The sequence below is a fragment of the Euprymna scolopes genome, chromosome 35 (assembly GCF_053919585.1).
Source record: "Euprymna scolopes isolate OS-2025 chromosome 35, ASM5391958v1, whole genome shotgun sequence".
In the NCBI taxonomy this organism is placed as follows: Eukaryota; Metazoa; Mollusca; class Cephalopoda; order Sepiida; family Sepiolidae; genus Euprymna; species Euprymna scolopes.
The window spans coordinates 29,747,171-29,764,683 of NC_136516.1; the positions used below are offsets into that span (position 1 = coordinate 29,747,171).

General features: G+C 34.4%; 1 protein-coding gene across 3 annotated transcripts in view; it reads right to left on the reverse strand.

The window, feature by feature from the left end:
• LOC145259780 (E3 ubiquitin-protein ligase AMFR-like) overlaps nucleotides 1-17,513 on the reverse strand; it is a 116,175-nt gene that overhangs the window by 58,117 nt on the left and 40,545 nt on the right. For all 3 annotated transcript variants that reach the window (XM_080117536.1, XM_080117537.1, XM_080117538.1), the window contains exons 4-8: nucleotides 16,874-17,026; nucleotides 16,647-16,687; nucleotides 14,637-14,769; nucleotides 12,122-12,255; nucleotides 11,880-11,990 (exon numbers count right to left, since the gene is read on the reverse strand). In XM_080117536.1, the coding sequence (XP_079973662.1) occupies nucleotides 11,880-11,990; nucleotides 12,122-12,255; nucleotides 14,637-14,769; nucleotides 16,647-16,687; nucleotides 16,874-17,026 (572 nt within the window). The remainder of the gene's footprint in view (nucleotides 1-11,879; nucleotides 11,991-12,121; nucleotides 12,256-14,636; nucleotides 14,770-16,646; nucleotides 16,688-16,873; nucleotides 17,027-17,513) is intronic.

Consider the following 17,513-nt stretch of genomic DNA (forward strand, 5'->3'; position numbering starts at 1 on the left):
TGGACTTGAAGACGTCCAAGTTGTAGTCAGGTAGGAAACAGGCAAGTGGCAGAGTTCCACTGGGATGCAGTTCTAAGAAAGAAGCTTTGCTCATGGAATCTACGTTTGGATTTAGGCACAGATAAAGAGTGGGGAAAATTATTGACAGTAGTTTCAGCCAGACAGGTGTTTCTTGTGAAAGATTGGCGAGGGGGGATGAGGAATTGGAGCTCAGACGAGCACCTGCCATGGAAATAACGATAAAACAAAGACAGGCTTGCAACGTCTCTTCTGTGGAAGAGAGGTTGCAGGGAAGAGAAAAGGGCATCCCCCACTAAACCACGAAGTCTACTTTGCACTCTGTCAAGGCAGCATAGGCTGTTTTTAGCAGCTCCTGCCCAGATGTGGTAGCAGTACTCCATCCTTGGACGTACTTGGCTTTTATACAGATAGAGAATTGCATTAGTAGTGGGATATCTTCTGGAGCGGTAGAAGGATCCCACCATTTTCCCAGCGTCCCTGGCAACAGATTTGATGTACGTGTTCCATTTCAGATCAGGAGTAAAGGTCAAAGCCAGAAGCTTGTCAAAACATGGAGCCTCCCCAAGACGAGAGCCATCCATTTCAATTGATGCCAGATGGGGATCAGAGCGTTGAAGATGATGTAAAGATAGAAGCTTGGTTTTGGATGCATTAAAAGTTACCAGCCATCTCTTCCCCCATTGTACCACGCGCTCAAGATGAGAGGAGAGAAAATTAGAGAGAACTTTGTCATTTATAGCCTTTGATGTGTTGCCATAGATGGTCGTGTCATCAGCATAGATGTCAACGAATGATTTAAGTATGTGTTTTGGGAGATCATTGATGTAGATCAGGAAGAGAGTTGGGCCCAGGATGGACCCCTGAGGGACTCCAGCAGTAATACTGTGGGCCTCTGATTTCTGCCCATCAACCACTACTCTTATGAACCTATCAAAGAGAAATGATTTCATGATTGAGAAAACATTTCCAGTAATACCATAGCTGGAAATCTTGTAAAGTAGGCCCTTATGCCATACCTTATCGAAGTCCTTCGATATGTCAAGGGCAATTGCCCTGGAAAGGAAACCTTTGTCAAGAGATTCACTAATCCTATGTGATATAACAGTTAGCACATCTGCTGTAGATCTTGCAGAGCGGAAACATCTGTAGTCAAGTTTGGATCTATTTAAAGATTGGTACAGTTTTAATAATGTAATTTCATCAGCACCCCAGTCAGTGTGTGCTAACACTGATTAATTGTCTAGTAGCATTTGTTTTTAAGTATTTTATGTGTGGTATGAACGTCAGTTTCCTGTCATATATGACGATCAAGTATTTGTGTTGGTCAAGGACTGGGATATATATATATTTTTTTCTTTATTACATTTTCACCCCAAACAAGGCACAGTGCCACTTTGATATAGGGCACTATTATCAGGGACATAAGTTGAAGGGATACTATGTAGGGAATTGAACAGCAAGATGTCTATTCACATTACACTTGAACTTTTGCATATCAGTACAGTTGGGGAAGCAGGAACCCGGAAGGGAATTCCAAAGTTTAGCAGTTCTGGGAAAGAAACTATTGGAGTAGAAGGCTTTCTTATATCTAGGGGTCTCTACTGTGTAGGGGTTGGACTTTGCTGCTTGTTGGGTTTGTCAGGGGTATTTACGTCAAGAGGGTACAAGGGCTTGCAGTTTGTTGAAGCATTCACCATTAAAATACTTGCAAAACAGGCAGAAGGATGCAACATTTCATCGATGGAACAGAGGTTGAAGCTTAGATGATAGTCCAGGACCTATCAGGTTGGTAACTCTCTTTTGAACCCTGTCTAGGAGTGAGAAACTAGTAGCAGATGCGCCAGCCAAAATGTGACAACAATACTCCCTACATGGGCGAATAGTGGCTTTGTAGAGGTACAGGATACTTTCAGGCGTAAGAAACTTTCTAGCACAGTAGAAAGAGAGCCCACCTTCTTTACAGTAGCCTCGGCAATGCTTTCAATGTATCTGTCCAGCTCATGGTACCCGATGAGGAGTTTGAACAAAGTACTTTCTGGCAATATATCTTTAGCCATAGCTATTGGTGGTTGAGAAGGTTTCTTGTAATTATTAAAGGAAATGAGTCTTGGCAGCATTGAACATTAACATCCATTTTTGAGCCCATTCTACTACAGACTGGAGGTCTTTCTTTAGGATTTCCGCTATTGCCTTGGATACGTGTTCATTTATTTTCCCCTCATGCCTGTTATAGAGCATGGTGTCGTCAGCAAATATATTCATCTCAAAAATAATTTTATCAGGTAGGTCATTTATGAATATCAAGAATAAAGGTTCAAGGATCGACCCCCCCCCCCAGGTACACCTGCATTTATATTATACTAGACTACTTGTGACCCGTTGGGTCAGTATGTTATATTAGCTATAGAATTAATGTATGAGCATGACATTTGTGAAATAAAGAAAATAGTTTTTTGTGACATAACAGAAACATTTCTATGAAAGTATATTAAAATGAAAAAAGAATATAGACTTCTATGAGTCATTCTGTTTATAATTGTTTATTTTTGGAAAAAAAACTTACAACCATTGAATTATAAGTGGTTTTCCATAATTATAGGTAAATGTGCACTGAACAGATACCATAATACCTGAAGTTAAATTTAAAGTTTGATATATTTTTTAATTTAAACCCAAAAAAAACCCCCCAAAAAAACAATTGGGTTACAACACCTGTTACAAGGTCATTTGAGTTTTATAATTCTATAGATTGTTTTGATGTATGACCATTGAGAACAACCTAGATTATTCTTTTACTTAAGAAATTAATTATATTGTGTATTTTCCAGCAATACCATAGGATCTGATTTTCTCGAGAAGACCATCATGCCATACCTTATCAAAAGCCTTAGATATATCTAGAGTTACTGCCTTATCCAGTGTATGGTATATATGTTCAGAGATTACAGTTAAGATATTTGCAGTAGAACATGCTTACCTAAATCCATATTAATGGTTGGACTAAAATTTAGCAACTAAGGTAGTGGATTAGAACTTGATTAATTATGGACTCAAATATTTTGGTGAAAAGAAGGAGGCTAATGGGGTGATAATTTAATGGGTCAGTTCTTTCGCCAGAATTCTTGTAAACTGGTACAACAGAGGCAGAAAAGCAGGATTTGTTAAGGTATTTGTTGAACAGTTTGGAAAGAACTGGAGCAACTTCAGCAGAGCATCCTTTTTAATAGTACAGTCGGGATGAGATCAGATCCACATGCTTTTGAGGTGTCTAGGTTTTTTATGATATCATGTACTTAAGAGATGATTTTTAGATCATCTCATGTGGTTTTTGTCTGCAAAGGAAAATCAGGAAGAGAGTGGTTTGCTGGGTCCAAAGTAGAGTTTGAGGCAAACTGAGGTGCAAGCAAATTAGCTTTCTCAGTTGCTGAGCAGACAACCTCATGATTGCAGGATAGTGGGGGAATTGTTGATTGCCCACTATTTACTACACTGTTGTAGATTTTTTAGAAAACAAGTTCCTAATTTCTGCACTTCGATACGTTTTCTGATGGTTTCGGTATATTGTCTTTTAGCTGTCGCCACTTCTTTCTTACAATTAATTCTAGCTTCTATAAATTTTTGTCTGTTTATACTGGACTTATGCCAGATAAATCTACAGTTTGCATGTTACTTCTGAGCAATAGCAGCTGCACAAGAAGTAAACCATTGGGGAGAGTGGAGTTTGCTATAGAACTTCCATGTGGGAACATGTGCTTGAATTGCTGCTTTGAACCATTCAGTGGTCTCATTTGTGTACTATTCCACAGGAAATGAAAAGATATTTCCGCATGGGGCATCTCTGATATGATCTCTGATGGCTTCCCAGTCAGCCTTATTGTAGTACCTTGTTGTTTTGAGCAATAGCTCTTCAACTTGGGGTTGAGGGTTTAGAGTGACGTCTATCATTATCACAGCATGATCAGCATTCCTGAGTGGGCAATGGGCATTGTTATATAAATCCTCAGGAACCATTGTCAGAAATAGATCCAGAAGTGAGGCTTGCTGGTCCTGACGATCTGGGAGCCTGGTTGGGAATGTTACTGTCTGTGTCAAGGAATGCCATATAAAAAAGTTATGAATGATACTACCAGCTGCGTCTGTGTAGTTATAGAAGCCATGCCAATTACTGTGGTGGGGGTTAAAGTCACCAAATACATGAATTTGGGTGCTAGTGTCAAGGGAGAGTGCTACATCTATGCTGTCAGAGATATGATTGATTATAGTACAGTCCTGGGTCGAGGGAGAGCGATAGAGAAAATATAGGTAGCTAACGCTGTGTTGTAAAGTTAGTTTAAAGCACATAAAGGCCTGGTAATCTGATTCTAGATTAAATTCCTTAGTCATGGGAAGGGTGTTATTGTCCACTTTTAAGGTGGGGTCGTGATGGAACTTTTGTAGTTTACAGAAATGTATGCATTTTGTTTTCTCATCTTAAAATTTTAACCCATTTTCTATGGCCATTTATTTATCTTAATTAGGCAGAGTTAGAGTTTGCATTCAGCAGTTGGTATATATTTTGATTGATAGTATAGGAGTAGGACGTCTACATATAGAGCGTAGTTGATTCCTGGGCATATGGTTTTTTATGATATTATTTATTTTTATATTGAAAAAGGTGATAGATAGGATCTTCCTTGGGGGACACCCATTTCTTGTCCTTTTTGAACTGAAAGTATGTTGTCTATCCATACTTGAAAGAGTATCATTAAAAAAGTTGCTGATAAATTCTGGCATTCTGCCATTAAATCCTAATTTATGCATGTCTCTTTAGATGCTGTACTTCCAAATAGTGTCATATGTTTTTCAAGGTAAAAAAAATTGCTATTAGGTGTTCCTTCTGGGCAAATGCCTCCCTTATACTTGTTCTAAGTCTTATTAGGTGGTCGATGGGGCTTCTTTTCCTGAAACCTGACTGATGTTCTGTAATCAGGTTTTTGTTTTCTAAGAATCAAGTTAATCTTTCTTTAACCATTCTTTCAAATGTCTTGCATAGACAGCTAGTGAGGACAATGGGTCAATAGCTTACTGGATCTGTATAATCTTTTTTTTTGGTTTGGGTATTGGGATCACTTTAGCCTGCTTCCAGTTTTTTTTTTTTTTTGATACTGTTATTTATCCATATTTCATTATATATTTGTAGTAGGTAATTCAGAGATGGTTTTGGTAGTTTTTTTTAAGAAATTGATAATAAATTTCATCAGCACCAACTGCTGTATCAAGAGATTTGTGTATTGCTTCTTTTAGTTCTGTGCTATTGAATGGGTGGTTGTACTTTTCTTCATTTTTTGATTTGAAGTAAATTTTTTTCTTTTCTCCATTTTATAACTTGAAATTTTTTATTTTATTTTTTTTTTTTAATGATGAATTTATTGAAAATTGTTCTGCTAGTTTGTTTGCAATGTTTTCCTTGTCAGTGGTCTTGTTGCTATTGCATATTAGGTATTTAATCAGGTTGTTGTTGTTCTTCCCTATTATTTTCCTGACAATCTCCCATACTTTTTTAGTTTTAGTGTTTTCATATATTTTTGATACATAGTTTTTTCATGTGTTCTGTTTTGATTCTTTGATAACTTTCCATGCTTTTGCTCTGCTGCATTTGTATATGTTCAAATTGTCTTTTGTTGGATTATTTTTTAATTTTCTTAAGTTAGCACATCTTATTCTTATGGCTTTTTGCATTTTTTATTGAACCAGAGTTTGTTGTATTTTGGGAATGTAGAACTTTTTGGTAGGTTCTCTTCTGCAATGGAAAGTAGCGTATTACTGAAATAGGTAATATGTTCAGAGTTAGTGTTTGCTTTGGGTATTAATCTATGTTGGCATGCGTTTTGGAATTTTTCCGAATTTCCCTTTTGTATATTCCAGTAGGGAATTTGTCCTCTAATTTCATTTTCCAGTCTAACTGGGAAGTGGTCGCTTCCACATGTATCGTTGCGTGTTCTCCAGCTATCGTCCATGTATATGGTTAAGTCACATAATGTTAGGTCTATTGCCGATAGTGTTCCTGTTGCTGGATGGAGGTATGTGTTCTCTTTGATATTTAATAAACATAACTGGTTTCGGTTAATTATTTTTTTAATGATTTGGTTTGTTGTTTTTTTTTTACTGTCCCATAGTTTATTATGGCTATTAAAGTCGCCCACCAATAAAAAAGGTTTTGGTAGGTGTTGGATTACATAATTCAGTTTTATTTCATCTACTGTTTCATTCAGTGGTATATAAAGTGAGCAGAGGGTTATTGCCTTGTGTAGTGTTGCGGTTATTGCAATGGTTTGCAGGTTTGTTTTTAAGTTTACTGCACTGTGTGAAATATTTTTATTTATGAATAATGATGATCCACCAGTGACTATGCTTGATGTTTGTTTATGTAGTTATTAACTGAGTAATGCTTTATATTAATTCTGTCATTTTCTTTTAAGTGCCTTTCTTGTAGGCAAAGTATTGCAGGATGAAGAATTTTAATGAGAAGTATTATTTCTTCGATATTAATTTTTAGGCCTTTTACATTCCATTGTAGTATTTTATTAGCCATGGTTTATGTTTAATTTTCTTGTTTTGGATTGTTGATGTTACTGTCAACTTTCATGGTGACAGTAGTTTCTTGCTTAGTTTTTGTTTGTGATCATGACGTGTTGGGAGTTTTGGTTCTTGCTTTGTTTCATTTTCTTTCTTGGACCGGTAATTCTTTGTTTTTGGATGTGTTAGGGATTTGTAGAGATTCTATTTTTGTTTGGTTTGATGCTATTGTCTTTTTGCTTTGATTTATTTGATCTTTATTTTGGTTTATTTCAGGGTAGGTGTTCACGCTTGTAGTATCTGTGATTGTAGGTTTTATTTCGATTATGAATTTTTGCCAATCATTTGGGTCTAGTTTCATTAATTTTTCAACAAGTATGTCATATTTACACTTTTTCTGTGATTTATTTTTTTTGTAATTTGTGTATAACTTTTGCCTCCCATATATAGATCTACAATTTTCCTTGCTTCAGGAAATGTTTTGCTTTACCGTTATAATTTCTTTTTTTCTATATATCACATATCCTTGCATAGGGAGGCTGGTCCTCTCCAGTTTGCACATTTGCATCTGTTTGTGCATTGATTTGTGTTATAGTTGGGGTTTTTTGAGCATATCCGCCACACGCTGGTCAGTTATAACATACATCCTCCTGATGCCCAAATTTCTGACATTTCTGAAAGGGGGTTTGGTATATATAGTTCTTTTTCAATTGAATAACCAATTCTTATCTCTTTTGGAGCTTTCAGTGTATTAAAATGATGTAGGTGTTTGTTAGTATGTTTCCATTCATTTTAATGGATACTCTTTATGTCAATGAAGCCTTGGGATTTTAGTTCCATTTTTATTTCATCAATTGAACAACTGGATAGTTCTTTGTTTCAAATAATACCCTTTGATGTATTCATTTTTCCATAGGGATAGGTTTTAATTTTTTTATCATGGAATTTTCCCGTTTTTAGTGGAACATGAGCATATCTTTTTTCTACCTCCACTAGGATTGTCCCATTTCGTAAATTTTGAACTGCTTTGGGTATTATTTTTGTAGAAATTATCCTTTATATTAAAAATGAGATAGTTTTGTCAATGGAGTGTTGTCTACTGCTTCCAGAATAATGAATTTCGGAAAGTTTTCCCTATTTTCAGTGTCTGAATCGAACTGTGTGAGGTCTTATGGTTGATTTTGTTGCCATGAATGTCTTTTTTTTAAATTTCATCAGCCTTGCTCTCTACCCACCACGGAATCCAATTTAATGGGAAATATGATGGGGGGGGGGGGCCCATTCACCCTCGTAGGACAGAGATACAGGGACGGTAAACTCGTATTTGAAGGGGTTCATGAGCACTGGTTCTTCCTTCTTATTTCACTACCTAAGTAAATAGTAAGAAAAGTCAGGGGGAGTACAACAATGTCATGTACCCATTTCTTCAAACTGATTGATCTTAGAGCCGCCTTTTAATTCAGTAGTTAGAATATTTTTTTGTGATACTTGTCTGTTTATGTGGCTGTTGATTTTATCTTCTGAATTAGGACTTGGTATGACCAGCCGATTGATTAGATTGGACCTCTCCAACTGCCTATCTAGCCCAGGTAAAGGCGAAAGTGGTGTGTTGCAGGGCCATGTCTTCTTTGTACCTAGGTCAAGATCTGCTTAACCACCTGGATCCTGTCCCAAAACATCATGGGTCTCCACCCACGACCACTGGTGGCCCTATTGAAGGACTTTTACTCTCTGTAGGGGAACAGTCAGCATATTCTGATGTCCTACGAACTGGGTCAGAAAAGGAGGGGGTAAAAGAAAGAAAGGGGGTAGGGATAGGAGAAATGTTTTTGTTATTTTGCTTTGCAGAACATGATTAAGCTTTGCAAAGAGATAAAGTGACAAAAACTTTGATGTACGATGCATTTTAATCGATGCCTCCATTCAGTCTCAAAAGACAAAGGATACTTCCTGTAGGGGCAGCTGCACATATAATTGTGAGGCAAGGATTGTGCAATTCCCAGCCACACCTCTTCTGAATCGGCACTACTCAAGTTCAGTGGCAAGAAATCCAAGACAACTAGAAACAATGCGGAGATAATTGGTGAGCACATACAGCAGCTGGAAATCCCAAATGGTCACCCATTTTGTACTGACCAGGTTCACCATTGTTTAACTTTGGTGATTTAATGTGAACTGGTATGTCAACGTGATTATGCTATATATCTTATCTTTTATATACTTTTATCTTTCATAGTTTTAATCAGGAAGTTAATATCATCAGAAAGTTTGATCTGGTAGCACCTCTTGTAAATCAAATAAAGGGTCCAATTTGAAATTCTATACTGGTTTCCAAGCTTGAAATGATGAATCTTAAGAACGTTGGAGGTTACCTCAGCAAAAATGTTGTGAATATAACAAAAAAGATGAGAAGAGAAATCTTCAAATAATTCAAATTATCAATCCTTATTTAAAACATACTTATAAAATAATTTTTAATAAATTTTTGTTTAAGAATTTTTGTAATAGAATAAAAATTTTGTTATCTATCTGCATGTGTAAAAATGAACAGAATCAATTAAATATTACTTGGAGTTTTCTAATGAAAAGAATGAATATTTTTATAATGTTTGTTTAGCGATGAAATTGCTATTTTAAATTTCAGCATGACACAGCCTCTTATAGATTCGTGGATGCCTTTGATAGAATTATGAGCTATCCATCTTTACATCCTGGGTATATTATGTAGCAGCTGTATCAGGAATGTCATGTTATATAGCAGTGAATTATGGGTCCCCACCATGCATTCTCTTACTTAACTGCGGCGGAATAACAGACCCATGATCAGATGGATCTGCAATATGAAATTTGACCAAATTCAACACATTCAATCAGAAGATTTGTTGAAAGCACATTTATCCAGGCTATCTTAAAGATGAATTCATCATGTTGATATGATCATGTAGAGCATATATTCTCCTGGATAAACTGCTGCACGAGCATGGATGCCTTTACACTAAGAGAAAACTAAGAAGCAAGCAATTAGACAGAAATTATAGTAGCAATTATTAGTTTTTGTAAGATTTTTTGTAATAGAATAAAATAAATTTTTTTTTCTATATACATGTGTAAAAATGAACAGAATCAATACAAAGTGGAATCTGGAGACAGTTAACCTGCTGAATCGTGAAAACTGGACAGTGAGTTTGCATAATATCAGAAAACGTCTGATTCCCAAACACAGAAAAAGCAACATAAATGAATAGAACATCTAAAATTTTATTTGAAACTTATGTATGACAAAAACCAATCCACCAATCATCTCACAGATACATGTAATCATTGAAAAATATAATTTTCTCATTTACTATTGGCATTTATGCACTACAACTTCATGTGTCCTTTTCATATTGAGAATGACAGACATTATATATAGAGGTTTAACCTCATTTTTCGATTGTCAGTTTGTTTTTGCAAGGAGGATGTTGTCATCCTCTAACATACAACATCTGGTATTTGCAAATGGTCACAAATTTATTACTTGCATTAATTATAAACAGTTGTAGAAAGTTAAGAATGAAATTATCTGCTTATTTCATTTTTGTTAAAAGTATAGAGATTTACTCATCTCTTCAAAATATTCAATAATCTTATTCAAAAGTGTCTGCTTATAATCAGCTTTAAATATTGCCATATGCTTCATTATTGAATTCGTTTTAATCATGACAAAGAATAAATTTCTCCAATTAAAAATTATCTCAGCTTTGATAAAGGCTAAAGTAAAATAAATTAAAAAAACAAACAAAAAACAAACAGATTGAATATCTTTGAGGGGCGCCCATTCAATCTATGCATTTTCTCAAGGCTTGCCCATTCAACCAGCATATTTTAAAGAATAAATGCTCTTTCAAAGATCAATGTAATAAAATTCAATAGTGTAAATGCTATTCGCATTGAAACATGACATACTAACCAACAGATAGAGAACCTCTTAGAAATGTATTTAAAAATCTAGACTATGTTTTGATATGCTGAGTTTAGCTGCATGCTTAGCCTTGTGGCTCATTTAATGGCATTATCTTAATTGTGATATTTTGTCAAAATGAACCCTGCATTTGTAGGTAAAAAGCATTTCTGAGAATTTCAAAGTAGCAAGCATCACACTTATTTTCTTGGTATTTTCATTCTTGTTAATCATCTCTGAAAGTTTTAATCATTCAAAGTATTTATTTTGTGGATGCATTTTCAAGTTACAAGTGAGTTTTTAATGTCAATAGTTTTACATATGATTGATCACAAGATACAAATGTAGTCAATGAGCGTTTACTAATGAAGGACTAATTCTTAGTTTTAAATATTCATGTGAGTGAGTTAGCTAGTACATGTTAGCTGTTAGGATGGGAGAAAAAATGTTATAAACAAGCAATTAAAAAGGTCAGCAATGACTGGGAATATAGAACTGTGGAAATGGAAGTCTATGATGTAGAAATGATATCAAAAAGAGACAATTCTGTCGTTCTCTCTGTGATACATTCTGCACTATAAGGAAATCACAATAACATACGAGTAATTAGCCAACTATGATGTAACCAATAGTAATGTAAATACAGCTTGTGACTCAATAAACCTATATTTTTCTTTGCATGATTTTTGTTGACCGATTTGTAGCCTTCCTTTTATATGAAAAGAATTTCTGACAATCATTGATTTTCAACACTACATTTCTACAAGAAATTGACAGGCACACACATTGGTGGCCTCTATTTATTTGCTACTTCACATGAATAGAGTTAAACACAAAGTATCTTTTTAATGTGAAGAAAATCTAGCCCCTTGAATGAAGGCACTCTAGATCGAGATGATGAAAATTCTCTATCTAGAATGATTTCTTCTTCACTGACTAAAGACAAAAAAGATGAACTGTAGTATTAAAATACATACTACACTTTGAAATATTGATTTTCATTAAATATAAAAAATTACATTTAGAACAAATTAAGCACAAGACCATCAAAAGTGTGGGGAAAACAGGAGTTGTTCATCCTTGGTTAGAAATGATTAAAAAATATTTATCCTATTTAGTTAAAAAAAAGTCCTACTTAGTAAAAAGAACAAGGAATGTGTCATAGTGATTGAAACAAGGTATGGTTTAGAATAGTCATTTAAAGTGGCATAAAATAGTTAAGGAAAAAATGAGTATGCCACATATGCTCTATAAGGTTCCCTCTACCTCATGAGTAGTTGTTAAATTAATTAACCAGATCAGAATACAAAATGGCTGATTAGTTTTAAAACAAATTGTCTTTTTGCCAATCGAAACTTACTGATGAAAAAAATGTCCACATGGAAGCTTCCGTGCATTTTCCATTCGCTCCCAGCAAATGGCACAATCATCATGGCAGTTTTCAAGGTCACTTGCAGTCGCCATTGGAAACCTGAAAAAAATAAAATCTGAAACAGTTTCAACAAAGAAAAAAGGGGAAAGATAAACGATTAGGGTCTATACATTTTCAAAAGAACACTAAAGCACCGAGATAAAGCAAAAAGAATAAAAAGGAGACATTACCTTGCTTCCATATTTCGTACCACTCGGATGTAATTTTTATGTCGTTTAACTCTTCGTTGAAACTCATGAAACAAATAACGCAATTGCATAAAGATCACCAAACTGGCCATGCTTAAGAAAATGTTTCCATACAACTAAAAGGACAGAAAAAAATGAGGGGGTGAGTTCAAAATTCTTTTGATTAGAAGATTTTAAAGTTCACAAAGATGCACTTAAAAAATGTCAAGAGGTTACACCAGCCAAAACATTATAAAAATAACAACTAAGATAATAGTAGTCTGAATAATCATTATCCATTTTATTGTCATTTCCCTTGGTCAATCTTATCTCATCCAAATTCCACAGTCTATGATCCGTATTGTTTGTCCTCCAAGTTTTCTTGGATTGTCCAACTTTCTTCCAATGTAACTGACTGATCATCAGAGGTTGAAGCTTTAGCGCATTCAGGCTTACCAACAAAGTATCAGAGCTGTGTTTGGTTTGACATTCAATATCTATCGGATCACTGCTGTCATACAGCATCATACTCTTAATACAGCTGCTCTATTCTTTCTCCTGGTAGAGAGCAGAATATTTTGCAATGCCATGAGTGACAGTTCGCAGAACTTACTTCATGCCAATTTTACAGTAATGATAGAGTTAAACTTGGAAACATCTCCAGCATTTAACATATCCCCAAGATAAAAGGAGCTCACCAATTCAAGAGGATTGTCATCCAACTTCACCTCAGTACAAAGTCAGCAGTTAAGTGGGCATACCTGCCCCAGACACTATCAACACACATAGTTTGTGTCGGATATCAATTTTCCTGCCAAGCCACTATACTTTTTGTGGATCTATAATGTGCATAGATTGCATTGAATGGGATTGGATTGCACTCCTTTCCTGCACAGAGCACATGGATATAGACCAGAATTTTTCAGCTGTAATAGTTTTTGGTCACTGACCACATTTTTCTTGTTACAATCGCTATAATAATCTATTTTTAAAATGCATTCATTCAAACTGCGTGTTTAATGATAGAAATGCTATTTAAAAGTTTAGCATGACAGACCAATAGATAGCAAAAGCTTTTATAGAGATGTGTATGGGTATATCTAAAAGCAGCAGAAATTACAAATAAGATAGAAAGTGATTGACAAAAATAGATTCTCTTAAACGCAGAGAAAATTTTCCATTTACAAACATGAGTAATATTTGGATTTCATTCTCAAATAAATCTTAATAAAATTTATTCATCATTCTAATTAACTATTGCCATTTTTTTGTATAATAACATTTGCTAAGTACCTATGTGCATTTATATAAACAGATTTGGTCAGAAGCTTAACAATAATATCTAAATGAGGTTTGTATATTGTTCAGGTGAACTCATCATATAAAAAAAAAATGTTTATCATATGCTTTTGACAGTTTTGAAAGGAATATTGATGATTTGGATTATTCCAACTACTATTACAATTATATATTATTTTTTGGAATCCTTTGAGATGAGGCTTCATAATTTGTGTATTCGTTTTTTTTTGTTTTTTTTGCAGACTTATTCTCATTTTCATAGTGGATAGAGGCATTGAATCTCTACGGTTTCAGGTAAGCATTGTCTGAAAATAGCAGTTTCAATCCTACTATCAGGCCAGAAGATTAGTTGGCCAAAATGTGATGAGACAACAATTATGGAAGAGAGTAATTACTGGAGAAACAGTTATAAGACTCAGCATTCGTATCTCGTCGCAGGTAACCACCTGAAGAAGGTCAGAAGACAATTTGGCCGAAACGTAGTGAAACAACAACTATGAAGATGAGGATAACAGTCCCCCCAAAAAAATAAAAAATAAATAAATTAAAAAAATAAAATGAATATATTAAAATAATCTTGGTTATTATATGTACAATGTTTTGGTTGATGTGACCTCAACATTTCTTCAAGTTCTTTTCAGACTTGGGAACCTTCTAGCCAGACATGAGAATCTATATGGCATTTTGAACTGAACACTTTATTTAATCCACGAGAATAGATTGTTCTTGTTCTGTCAACCATGATTGCATAGAAGTGTTAGTTTTTGTTTTTATTAATTACTATTGCTAGTCAGTATTCTGAAGTTTGAAGATTATACAGATTATAATAAGGAAGAATACCAAATTAACATTTGTACTAGCTCATGACTGAGGGAATGAGAACAATCTATTCCTGTATGAATTAAATAAAGGGTTCAGTTTAAAATTCTCCACGGGTTCCTGAATTCAATTAGAAGATCCCATTCTCAAAAAGATGCATATGAATACAGTCGGAGATTACATCATCCAAAACTTTGTGAATATAACAACTAAGATTAGAATAGTAGTTGGGATAATCCAAATCATCAATTCTCATCTGAAAACTCTGAAACAATAATAAACATTTCCTTTATGTAATTTTCACCTGAAAAATATTTAATTGTTGTCAAGCAGAATAATACAAAGAATCCATAAAATGGTTATATTTGTTTCTAAAAAATCTAAAACAAACCGTTCTTACCAACATGTGTAAGTGATGTGCAAACTCCACAATAAGAGCAGACAATTGGAAGAGAAGTTCCGAGTAATAAACGTAAAGGGAACGCTTTTCCCAAATACCGTCCATATTCAGATCCCACAGATGAATAGCATAACTGAAAAATTAAATAGACATTCTTTTTTTTGCATACAAACTGTAAAAAGTTGACATTATTTTAACTTATGAAAATTAATAATTAAAAAGAAATTTATCTATGTTTTTTATTATTCATAAACACTGATTATTAACTGAAAAAAGTTTACTTTTTTATATATTACAACCAAATAAAAATTAATTATTCTTAAAAGAGGAAAGTGAAAAAAAAAAGATAAATAAATGGTAAGGTTTATTTCCTTATAATTTAGTAAATATGACCTCAGTTTTATAATAGGAATGTGATCAAAAAATAAAATCCACATTTTGTTATACAACATAAATTGAGAATCATCATTATCAGCTTAACATCTATTTTACAAACTGGTATGTATTGGATTGCTTCTAAAAATCAATTTCCAAACTTATCTGTTTCTGAGAGAGAATAACTAGTTTGTGCTCAAGAAGTGTAAGACAACAAAGATAGATGAGAACTCAGGTGTGGAGAAAGCATATCTGAGTTTCCGATTTCTTTATACAAACTTTGCATTTTTATACCGCTTGAGAAGCACACCACTCCTGTCTGTTTTTGTGTAATCCTGAATTATGCCCTCTGGTTCAAGAAACACATCAAAAGCACAAAATTGAAAATTAGCTCCTGGAACAACATCTAACAAAAACTGATCAACTCAAAATGGGGAGTTATAACACACACTAAGATCTACTGCCCTGGTCTTGTTTTATTTCTCTCTGGTGTTGAGTTTTATGTTGCGGAGAGATAAGCACATTCTAATAAATTAGATCCAATGTTGAACAAAACTTGTTTGATCACCGATTGTACCAAAATCTACCAACATCGCCTTGTGGACATTGACAAAGCCTACCAGTGATGTATACTATTTCCTTAATGGGCATGAATCTCTATTCCAGTGACTCAAGTCAATCAAGGAGAAATTCCCTCAACCATATCCAGTCCCTAACATCATATCAGAAAGAAACCATACTACAACTATGGATGAGAAAACAAGAGAATGAACCTCTCTTATTTACATAGAAATCACCCTTTCTGAAGCTCTCCCTCTTTGTTCAGAAGCATCGGACCCCCCCCCCCTCCTCCCGCCCAATTCTTCCTTACTATATTAAAGTCTGTAGCAATGTGGTAGTGTCATAGTAACTTTGCTAACATGGCTCTGGTGAAGATCCTAGAGAGTTGGCATCAAGATCCGTTGTTCTCTGGTCTGTATGTTGCAAGCAAAGACGTGTTAAGCATGGAGCGGCAAATTAGTGGAGTGAAAGTGACAATGTTGTTTCTGTGCCATATTTTTGTATGTTCTGGCTACACATGTAATGACCAAGTCCTGCTATTCTCGATGTCAGAAGTAAACACTCACAATCCTGCAAGTTAACAAATAGCTGTGACCAAGGAGGACTGCAAACCAGAAAATCTTGAGGAATGATTTCATGAGTTCCAAGAGAATGTCCAACTCAGTTAACAAACAAACCAAAGGAGCACGTGTGAGTCCAGTAGAAACAATCAACTATCTGGGAAAAGTGAAAAATACTAAATGGAGTGATCAAAATCTTATGATCAGATTGAGTTATAAACGATTAGGAAGCAATTTTTGTTATAATTAAAGTTTCTAGGCAAAAGTCAAATAAGATACATTTTTTGCCCCCTTCTTTCCAAGTATTTTTTCATCATACCCCTATTGTAAGATTGAACCAGGATTAGAAAGATTTGGAAAAATCTTTATTCTCGCCCCTATTAATTATTGTCAAGCTAGGAAAGGAAATGGTTGATCAAAAGGCACACATGGTTGAATATAAAGAGTAAAGGACAGAGATAAGAAAATGCTGCATTAAACAGATTCATAATGAATATAAGAAAAGATAACTTACCGCGTCATAACATATAAGATTTTTATTCCAAGGATCAGACACTGGAAATAGGGAAAACATGATCATGTCATTTAAAAACTTATGCAATTTTCTTTTTAGTTTAATAACTTCATAAAATGGAGGTATAAAAATAATGTTAAAAATGGTATTTTCCATATGATATTTAAATAAAGCAGAAAATGAAAAGTTAATTGGAGTTTAAAAAATGTTTCTCTTTCATGACTTACTTCTGCAGCCATAAATGCGAAAATGGTGAGGCCAGCCTGCATGGCCACAATTCCAGAGACCACCAAGAGAGCCATGCAGGCAAAAAGAATGACAGAAAGCAATGAGAGAAGTTTTACATGGATCCAATGTGCTGTCGCAGGAGAGAAAGAAAGCTATAAAAAAAAGAAAAAAAAAAAAAGAGGAAACACATTGTAACAAACAAATGTTTTGTGGATTTTAACATTTTTCAATATATAAGTCTTAAAGGTAGGCTATGATCTGATAATTTCAGAAGAAAATTAAACTATTCTACATCTACTAACCCAAGAACTTTCACCCATTCTTCAACATGGCCATATCATCAAAGTTTCCTGTTCTGTACACATCTTCCTGTAGTGTCCAGATTTAATCTTTCTCTGAAGGTATCAAATCTAAGTCTGTCATTAGAACTCACATTACACAACCATCACATCATTCTGATATCATTTCTTTCCATGCAAAAAACATCATCAACCCATATTAGCCAGGTTTTATTTCCATACATTATTAGACTGCATACACATGCCCAACAGAATCTTCCCTTGGTCGACAATTTCTTCTGTTTATTAATGGTTAAAAATGTCACAAGGAAATTCTTAATCAAAATGTAGGTAATATCTG